Below are 9,840 nucleotides of genomic sequence, written 5' to 3'. Positions count from 1 at the left end.
CAAAAAAAGGTTTAGGACTAAATTGGCACTAATGCAAAAGGTTTAGGACTTTTTTGGCACTTTTCCCGTAAAACTGAATATATGTCAAATAACCCAAATGAAAAATTAATACCTTTTCTTTTCTTGGTCAAATTTTTTATTTTTCCCATTGCTAAACACGATAATTTGAATAGTTTTTATTAGTTATATCTAAATCAGACTTACATGATTGTCAGCATCAAACTATCGTGGATTCTTTGCGTATATGCTAAATGAGAAAAAAAAAAGCAGATGAATATTAATGAGATGCATTTTCTCATTTAGCATATTAATGAATATCTGCTTTATTTATCTACTTTGGTAGGTATGTATATGTAGCGTATGACAGCATTCGAATGGATCGCCGCATGTATTTGATTGGTAGGTAGGTCATGATCTGATTGTATCTTATGAATGTAAGTAGAAATGTACGTATGTGTTTTTTCTTAGATTTGAAAGTATTATCTGATTTCTGCCATCATACTAGAAAATGGGGGAAATTACCAAAAAAATTATAACCCTATTGCAGTTATGCCAATTTAGTTATAAATCGTTTACTTTGGCCAATTTAGTTCTAGACTTATTGCACACTTGTGCCAATTGTATGCTAAACCTTCTGACGATTTGCCAATTTAGGTATTTGTTTTTACGAAAAATGAATAATTTGGAAAAAATTTTCCTAAAAATTACTGCTTATATCTATTACAAAAATGAACGAATGAAAAATATTTTCACCATCTATGAAAATGTTTAGACATAAATTATTGTCCATAATGAAAGTACTTGTCATTGGCTAATTCTTTTAAGTGATACAAGCGATTATTTTTAGAAAAATATTTTTCAAATCATTCATTTTCGGTAAAAAAACAGAGCCTGGTCCTTTCAGCTAATTTTGGCAGGAAATTACTAACGTGACTTAAATTTTTGAATTTTTCCCTTTCTCTTTCTTTTTTATTTTTTTCTTTCATTATTCTTTTTTCTTTCTTCGTTATTTTCCTCCACCAGTTGCTAGCCACCGGTGAGGCCGGCCGTCGCAAACCTCTGGAATGGCAAGGGGCCTCACCCAAACCTCGCTGGTGAAGGGAATAAGGAAAAATAGAAAAAAAAAAAAGAGAAAGGAAAGGAAAGAAAAAAAGAAAAAATTTAAAAAAATTACAATAAATCGTCCACTTCAGTGTCGGATGTGCCACGTAGGACAACAAGCGCTGACTGGACCACCACGTCAACGGTTTCTGGTTAAAATTAGCCGAAATGACTAAATTGGCAAATCGTCAAAAGGTTTTACACTAAATTGACACAAATGCAACAAATTTAAAACTTTTTTGGTAATTTCACTCTAGAAAATGTATTAGGATCATATTATATTTTTCATCATGTTTACATAGAAAAGAAAGGGCAATTAGCTTGTTTAGTCACCCAGGTTGTTTTTTTTGGTCGAATAATCACCCAGTTTAATCTTGACAAATTTCCTCATAAACAAGCTAATTCAACTGGAAAAAAAAAAAAGAGAATCGCAAATATCTTTAAGGGTTAATACCACAAAAAACCCTAAACTGGTACACTTGTGACACATTTACCCCAAACTATTTTTTTTACCACAAAAAACCCCAAACTGGTATACCTGTGACAATTTTACCCCGAACTTACCACAAAAAACTCCAAACTGGTACACACGTGACAATTTTACCCCGAACTAATTTTTTAATATTATATTTTATTTTTTTGAATTTTTTTGAATTTTTGAATTTTTTTCTTTTTTTTTTCTTCATCTTCAACTTCTGGCCGGTTGCCGGACCGGCGACCGGCTAGAGGCGGATGCCGGCAAGGTTGGCCCCACCGGCCGCTGGCGAGGCTCGACCTCGCCGGCCGCTGGCGAGGCTCGACCTCGCCGGCCGGCTAGCGAGGCTCGACCTCGCCGGCCGGCTGGCGAGCTCGACCTTGCCGGCGTGGGCGAGCGCCTCGCCCAGCGCAGCGAGGGTCGCCCTCGCCAAATCCGGCGAGGGCAACCCTCGCCCGATGCCGGCGAGGCTCGACCTCGCCGGCCGGCGAGGCTTGACCATGCCGGCCGGCGCGGGCGCCCTCGCCCGGCTCGAGCGAGGTTGCCCTCGCCCACCCGAGGAGGGTGTCTCGTCAGACGCCGGCGAGGGCGACCCTCGCCGACGCAGCGAGGGTCGCCCTCGCTTGCGTGGCGAGGGTCGCCCTCGCCCGGATCCGGCGAGGGTAGCCCTCGCCCGATGCCTACGAGGGCGACCTCGCCGCGCGTCGGGGAGGCGCCCTCGCCCGATGCCTACAAGGGCGACCCTCGCTGCGTCGGGCGAGGGCGCCCTCGCCGGATCCAGCGAGGGCGGCCTCGGCTGGCGTCGGCGAGGACGGCCCTCGCTCGACTCAGGCGAGGGTTGCCCTCGCCCGCCCAGGCGAGGGCTGTCCTCGCCCGCCCAAGCTAGGGCTACCTCGCCCGACGCCGGCGAAGGCAGCCCTTGCCAGCGGCCGGCGGGGCCGACATCGCCGGCTTCCGCCTCTGGCCGGTCGCCGATCCGGCTACCGGCCAGAGGTTGAAGATGAAGAAAAAAAAGAAAAAAATAAAAAATTAATAAAAATTCGAAAAAAATAAAAAAAATAATATTAAAAATTTAATTCAGGGTAAAATTGTCACATATGTACCAGTTTGGGGTTTTTTGTGGTAAGTTCAGGGTAAAATTATCACAGGTGTACCAATTTGGGGTTTTCTATAGTAAGTTAGGGTAAAATTGTCACAAATGTATCAGTTTGGGGTTTTTGGTGGTCAAAAAAATAGTTCGGGGTAAAATTGTCACAGGTGTACCAGTTTGGGGTTTTTTGTGGTCAAAAAAATAGTTTGGGGTAAATGTGTCACAAGTGTACCAGTTTAGGGTTTTTCGTGGTATTAACCCTATCTTTAAATGTAGTTATTAAATTGTTAGAAAGTGATAGGAAAAAATTTCGTGGAAATAGCAGTTGTATGTCAAGACCATCCTATATTCACTTTTTCCAATTTTTTTATTAATTAGCTAAGTTATGGTAGAGTTTATTATGCGGGGTTAGCACAATTGCTTTATGTTAAAAATATTTTTTAGAAATTATGGAGATATCATAATACATCATATATTCGGCAAATCATTCAAACATTTAACATGTCATGCGTATCTTGTATGTAGTCGAATTTGTGTCTAGATTCGCGGTATGGTATGTTAGACTAGACTTTCTCTGGTTTGATTTGAAGCCTAAAAATAGGCACAAGTTGTGTTATCGAAGTTAAGCAAATTCAAATAACGTAGTCGTCTTTCAGCTTCTTCTATTCCACAGCAAAATTCAACGGCGCCAACTTTCAAGTCATATTATCGAAAAGCTCATTTGCATAGTACTTGATTTTCAAACGTTGCCGTTGCATACCACATCATCCATCAGAAAAGCTAGTGTTGACAACACTAACTTTCAAACGGGTGACAATACCCGAAAGCTTTGCAAATCTGGATGATAATTAGAAATTTATTTCCAAACTCAAGTTAAACTACGTTACCAACCACAGGTGGACGGGGCGTGCTCAAAATATCTTTTACTTATTATGGATATATCGTCAATACATCAATATTCTGCAACCATTCGGGTATTTAGCATGTTATATCTTGTACGTGATTGTACTCATATCCAGAGTCATAATATTGTACACCAAATCAGATTTTCTCCAATGTGGTTTGAGGTTTATAAAATGCCATAGTTGTAATATCGAAGTTAAACAATTCGTGAATAGTGTTACAAAATTGCCAAATTACAATCGTGGGGGTCTTAACAATTCTTCATGGAGAGAAATACATTTCAAAAATTTCTAATAAAAAATGGCGGTGCGAAGATGGACCAAGTCTCTATTTCGTCGTCGCACGGCAAAAGCTCATTTGTCAATAGTCATTTCATTTTTGGCATGGTAGGGGACTGAAATTCACACGGCACAAAAAATTCTCACCAACCCAATTTCGCCTTTGAACGTCTTTGACACGATTACAAGTACTAAAGATAAGATTTTGTTACCCAAAATTGCAAAATGCCGGTTAAAGGGTCCTTTTGTTTGAAGAAAAATTATTTTTTGAATTTTTGGTGTTTGGATGACAAAAAATTAATCGATCTACGGTAAACATATATTCCTTTATCGTGAAGTTTCCGGTTAAACAAACGAAGTCATAACGAAAAATGAATGATTTAGAAAATATTTTCCAAAAAATATTGCTTCTATTGCTTGGAAAAATGGATGAACAAAAAAGTATTGTACAAAAAATATTCCCATTGTCGACGAATCAATGAAAATGTTTATACATATATTGTTGTCAACAATGAAAACATTCTCCCTTCTGACTAACTATTTCAAGTGATTATTTTGTAGGATAGTCATTTCCCAATCGTTCAATTTTCGCGAAACAGAACAGAACAAAATAAGAAAATTTCATAACGAATTTAGTGAGATCCGTATGGCTCTCTTGATTCAATCATGTGTCGCCAAAATTCAAAGCAAGAACAGGAAAGAAGAGCAAATTGTTCAAGAAACGAACTCCTTGAAAACCAGGTCGTTTCTGTGTTCTCCCTCCTCGTTATAATTAAGACTTTTCCTGCCGACCGCTTTTCGCAACCGCAATGTGATGACCATGAACATCGTTTGTTTGTAGGAAGAAGCTGATCTTGCGAGGATTGGTGCATCTGAGATTCAATTATTCAAGAATCCTCTAGCACCCTCAAGATGATGCAGCAGCATGTGCCTTGAGATCAATCAAATCACTGTTTGATGACTTTTCTTCCATCGTCTCATTTCGAATTTCACATCAAGAAGAAAAACAACGCATAGATATTGATAAGGGCTGCGCAAAGATTTAATGTTAGATACCATTTAGATTGGAAAAAGTTATATACATATCAACTCGTCGGTATTTACGGATTGTGAAAGTTTTGGCATTTCGAATTTGAAAATATAGTCGAATTGGGAGTCCGAGTCATGAAATTTTGATCAAGTAAAATGTAAAAAGTAAAAATCTATCCGCACGCGCTTTTAACAGGAGAGAATCAGCACGAATCTTACATAGCCCACTCAAGATTCAGTAGAACTGCGTGTCCTAGCATTCGTATACCCAAAAAACGGCGCTGATTCATACGTCGTTTTAGTGCTTCACCAAACGTTCAACACCTGCCCTCTCGTCAAATGTAGTTTTCGTTTTGCTCTTTTCTTTGGCTGGCGAGCGATTCTTCTACTGTCAACATAGCCACCTGTTTTACTGGTTGCGTGGGAGGGATGATGATGAACAATCTAAAAGTGGGTATAAATAGCTTGTCGATTTACTTGATGACACAGGAGAGAGAAAGCTATAAACCCCTCCTTTTATGATTCTTTGCTGAACAGTTAGATTAGGAAAAAAAGAAAGAAAGTTTCATATTTCTTATTCTTTTTTCTTTTTTTGGGTGTTTAAAAGAGTGATGGCTGAAGAAGATGACCCACAGTCGCCATTGCTTGAGAGCACTTCTTCACACGGTGCATCAGAAGCGCCTCTCAAAAGAACTGGTAAGTCACCCATTGGCTCCTTGAGTTTCATATTGTTTCTTGTGAAAGCTAACCTTGTCAACTAGAAAAGATGGGCTTTAGGATTCTTGGGAGGATTTCATGTCATGTCCTTTTCTGATGCTTTCTGTCTCAATGTTCTCAGTGATCGTATTGGTCAGAGAACATAATGATGCAAATGCTTGTGCAAGTTGCACTTTGTAATCTGGGTCTGTGGTCGAGCAAAGGGAACTATTAAGAACTCCAGAGTTCAGGGTGCTCCTTTTTTCTCGGTTGTCAGTTGAAGTTGCAATTGAAATCTGGAATCCAGTGAAGTTACATTTTTTGCCAACTTTGGAGTTTGCAAAATATGGGCTTCAATGGTTATTGCTCCAACGCCCCAAACCCAACTCAGTCTAGGATATTATTGTTGTTCTGATATCTCCAACGCCCCAAAGAGAAATAATGAGACCCATTATTAGCTCTTTATTGATTTTCATGCCGTTCTCGGGAAAGCTAACTTTTCCAATGTTTCCGGTGGTTATAATAATCTGAGAACAGAATGAAGCAAATGCTTGTACAAGTTACATTTTCTAATCTTCTTCTGTGGTTGAGCAAAGTGAACCGTTCAGAAATTGAAGTTGCACTCGAATTTCCTGTGAAGTTGCAATGGCCAGCTTAGAGTTTGAAAAATATGAGCTTCAATGGTTATAGCTCTAATGCCCGATTTAGTCTAGGATTTGCAGAACCTCACTACGTTCTCATATCTTCTTAGTCGGTGGTTATCAAAGATGTCCCCACGAGAAACATCAGGAAGGAGGACCTCACGCCAACCAAAAATCCGATTTAAATATAAATATGAGGCCGTCTGCTGATTCAATTTCGCATAATTGAGTGATCCATTGTGAATAGTTTACGCCTGAACACTGTTAACAAGCCTGCGCAATTCTTTGCTGTGGTTCTTTGAAGGGACACAATGGACTGCGGTGGCACATATTATAACCGGAGTAATTGGGGCAGGAGTGCTTTCTCTTGCATGGAGCACGGCTCAACTTGGTTGGGTTCTCGGTCCCATTTGCATATTATGCTTTGCGGGCATCACCGTGATTTCCACATTTCTTCTGTGCGATTGCTACAAGTACCCGGACCCAGAATATGGAACCATCAGAAATCGATCTTACATGGAAGCTGTCAAGCTCTATTTAGGTCAGTACAGATTCCCAACATTCGAATGACAGTTGATTGTAAAAGATGCCATGTGAAAGCATTCATGTTTCAAGGTGGATATCCACTGAACTTCTCATAATTCAAAATTCCTGGCAAAATATGAGGGGAAGGAAAAAGAAAGAAGAAGGAAAGTGTGAGAATTTCTCGATATTTTAAAAGGACCTGACAACAGAGGCGATGTTTTTCAGGAGAGAAGCAGCAGTGGATATGTGGAGTGTTTGCACAGGAAAGCTTATACGGGTGCGGGATCGCTTATACAATAACAGCCGCTGCCAGTGTAAGGTGCTCATATCATCTTCGAAGTTTTTTTAAAATTTTTCCCTCCTGTTTCATCGAAGCACTAGCTTGGGGTTCTTTGAAAAATTTATTGCTTTGAACTAGGAATAGAGAAGGAGAGAAGAGAAAAGTAAAATCGGGATCCTTGCGGAGTTTCTTAGCTACTCGTGTACTTTATCTGGACCAAATTACGTTATACACACAAAGTCATTCTTGAGATGAAGTTGGGGAGACTGGCCTCTGTTGTCCTGTAATAATCGCCTTTCTCTCAACCTGCTATTGACTTATATTAGAAGTCTAAATATTTTTTTATTGACAGGAGGTACAATAGTCATTGCAAATTGAGGTGTATACTTGTAAAATCACCCGCCAGGCTGCAAATACTAGTAATCTTACGAGAGGGTAGGCAGATGGAAATGTTTTCCAGTATCAGTTCCACTCCTATTAATGCGGAGTTTGAAAATATTAATCAGAGGACCAATCTAGAGTACGTACTGAATCTGTTGTCTATGTGATGTAAGGATGCATACTGAATTAGTTTCATGAACTTCTCCTAGGACCAAGTTTGAGCCGTTTGACAATTATCTTGTTCACTCACAAAAATCAACTACAGCTTAGGTAACTTGTGGAGACTTGACTTGGTGTTCTCCCAACAAATTTTGAATTCAAAATCATCAAAGGACTTAAAGCTTTCCAGTCTCCTATATGCTTTCTTTTATTTATAAGTTACAATAGCAGTAAGTGTTTATCAGGGACTTCGTGTACCATCATTAATCAATCTATTTTGCACTAATCCTGATATTTCAGGGGTTGGCTTGGGTAGAAAAGCATGTGGTTTTCTGGTTGTAGAAGTTATAATTTGCCCCGTAACTTTATCAAGTGTTTGTGATGATTATATGGTTTTGATCCTTCATGCTTACTCAACTAGAAGCGTGACGTCACATATTAAATGTTTATTGTCATTCGTGCATTTTCAATTTCCACAACTCTGTTGGAGAGAAGCATGAGTTACATCTACATGCTTTAACATGTCTAGTTTTTTGGTGATTGACTTCAGAGTTCAGATTGATGATAATTGTTTCTTCCATTTAAATGGCACAGGGCAATCCTGAAGTCAAACTGTTATCACCGGGAAGGTCATGATGCTCCGTGCGTTTATGGAGATAGTGTCTACATGCTTCTATTTGGTTTAGTTCAGATAGTAATGTCACAGATTCCAGATTTCCACAATATGGGTTGGCTTTCAGTTATTGCAGCAGTCATGTCTTTCTCCTACTCCTCGATCGGGCTTGGACTCGGCTTGGCAAAAGTTATAGGTAAGGTGCTTTGTTTAAGAATCATACTTGAAATCAAAACACGACCCCAAGTACAGGCAAAATAGCATACTCATGTTATACGTGAGCTCAGAATTTTCAATTTATAAAGTTCAATTACCATACATCATTACACCACACTGTTTGATTGTGATTCACAATTGCTAACTTGCTTCCATGGCTGCAGAAAATGGAACAATCAAGGGAACAATCACAGGAGTCTCAGCTTCTAGCATTTTTGACAAGTTATTATTAGCCTTTGAAGCACTCGGAGACATCGCCTTTGCATACCCTTATTCTATTATCGTCTTCGAGATACAGGTACAGCTTTCTCTTCTAGCGCACAGGATCGAGTTATGTTTAAGAAGGTAGCTTAATGACTGAAGTAGAATGTGTGATGGTTTGTATTGAAGGACACCCTGAAGTCCCCTCCCCCAGAAAATCAGACGATGAAGAAGGCCTCGATGTATGCGATCGTCATAACCACAGTCTTTTACTTATGCTGCGGATGCTTTGGATATGCAGCGTTCGGGGATAGCACCCCAGGCAATCTATTAACTGGATTCGGGTTCTACGAGCCGTACTGGCTCGTCGACCTTGCAAATGCTTGCATTGTGCTTCATTTGGTGGGAGGATATCAGGTACATTAGAAGGATGGGTAACTAATGTTCATGTCCAATTCACTTATTAGCATCACGTTCTTCCATATATAATAAACCGTCATTTCCGCGGCACTTTTCTTGATCAGATCTTCAGCCAGCCCGTCTTTGCAACAGCGGAGAGATGGTTCGCGTACAAATTCCCCGACAGCGGGTTCGTGAACCATTACTACTCGTGCAAGCTCCCCCTGTTGCCGGCGCTCCAGCTGAACCTCTGCAGGGTGGTCTTCAGGACAGCGTACGTGGTGTCCACGACCGCGATCGCGATGCTCTTCCCTTACTTCAACTCGGTCCTGGGAGTGTTGGGGGCGCTCAACTTTTGGCCCCTGGGAATATACTTCCCTGTGGAGATGTACTTCAAGCAAAAGAAGATCAGGGCATGGTCGAGGGGGTGGATTTTCTATAGGTCATTTAGCTTTCTTTGTCTGTTGATCACCATAGCGGGATTCATTGGGTCAGTTGGAGAACTCGTGATTGACGAACTCAGCTGAGAAAATACTACAGCCTTGTAATCCTCCAGCCTCATTTCTTCCTATTTTTCTTTCTAGTGCTTATACTCAATCATATTGGCCTACTTAAAAGTAGTATTTCTTGAAGTACCGGGTGTCCTCGTTCCTCTTCCTTTTTCTTCTCTTTATTTGGTTAAAGTTCTTGTAACACCCCGGGTCTATATTATGTAATATTATCCGTTTTGGGCCCACTGAGCCTCACGGTTTTAAAACACGTTACACAGATATTGCAACACCCCGGGTCTACACTATGTAATATTTTCCGCTTTGGCCCATTGACCCTCACGGCTTTAAAATACGTTTTAAAG

General features: G+C 40.4%; 1 protein-coding gene across 1 annotated transcript; it reads left to right on the top strand.

Annotated features, from left to right (window-relative positions):
- Positions 1 to 5,143: 5,143 nt before the first annotated feature.
- Positions 5,144 to 9,619, top strand: LOC115669884 (probable amino acid permease 7). Its single transcript, XM_056321187.1, has 7 exons — positions 5,144 to 5,572; positions 6,518 to 6,754; positions 6,964 to 7,057; positions 8,153 to 8,367; positions 8,552 to 8,685; positions 8,778 to 9,005; positions 9,113 to 9,619. The coding sequence occupies exons 1-7, from the start codon at positions 5,488 to 5,490 to the stop codon at positions 9,512 to 9,514; spliced, it is 1,395 nt and encodes a 464-aa protein (XP_056177162.1). The 5' UTR covers positions 5,144 to 5,487; the 3' UTR covers positions 9,515 to 9,619.
- The last annotated feature ends 221 nt before the right edge of the window (positions 9,620 to 9,840 follow it).

This window comes from Syzygium oleosum, unplaced genomic scaffold, assembly GCF_021117445.2.
Source record: "Syzygium oleosum isolate NSW1041296 unplaced genomic scaffold, Sole_v2.1 Sole_v2.22, whole genome shotgun sequence".
Classification (NCBI taxonomy): domain Eukaryota; kingdom Viridiplantae; phylum Streptophyta; class Magnoliopsida; order Myrtales; family Myrtaceae; genus Syzygium; species Syzygium oleosum.
The sequence above is the reverse complement of the archived record's forward strand: the minus strand, read 5'-3'. Positions and strand labels throughout refer to the sequence as shown.

What these genes read in the sequence shown, in the direction of transcription:
- LOC115669884 (XM_056321187.1), top strand. Translation starts at nt 5,488, where the DNA reads ATGGCTGAAGAAGATGACCCACAGTCGCCATTGCTTGAGAGCACTTCT. An exon ending in AGCTGTCAAGCTCTATTTAG is followed by an intron (nt 6,755 to 6,963) that starts GTCAGTACAGAT and finishes GATGTTTTTCAG; the next exon opens with GAGAGAAGCAGCAGTGGATA. An exon ending in ACAGCCGCTGCCAGTGTAAG is followed by an intron (nt 7,058 to 8,152) that starts GTGCTCATATCA and finishes TAAATGGCACAG; the next exon opens with GGCAATCCTGAAGTCAAACT.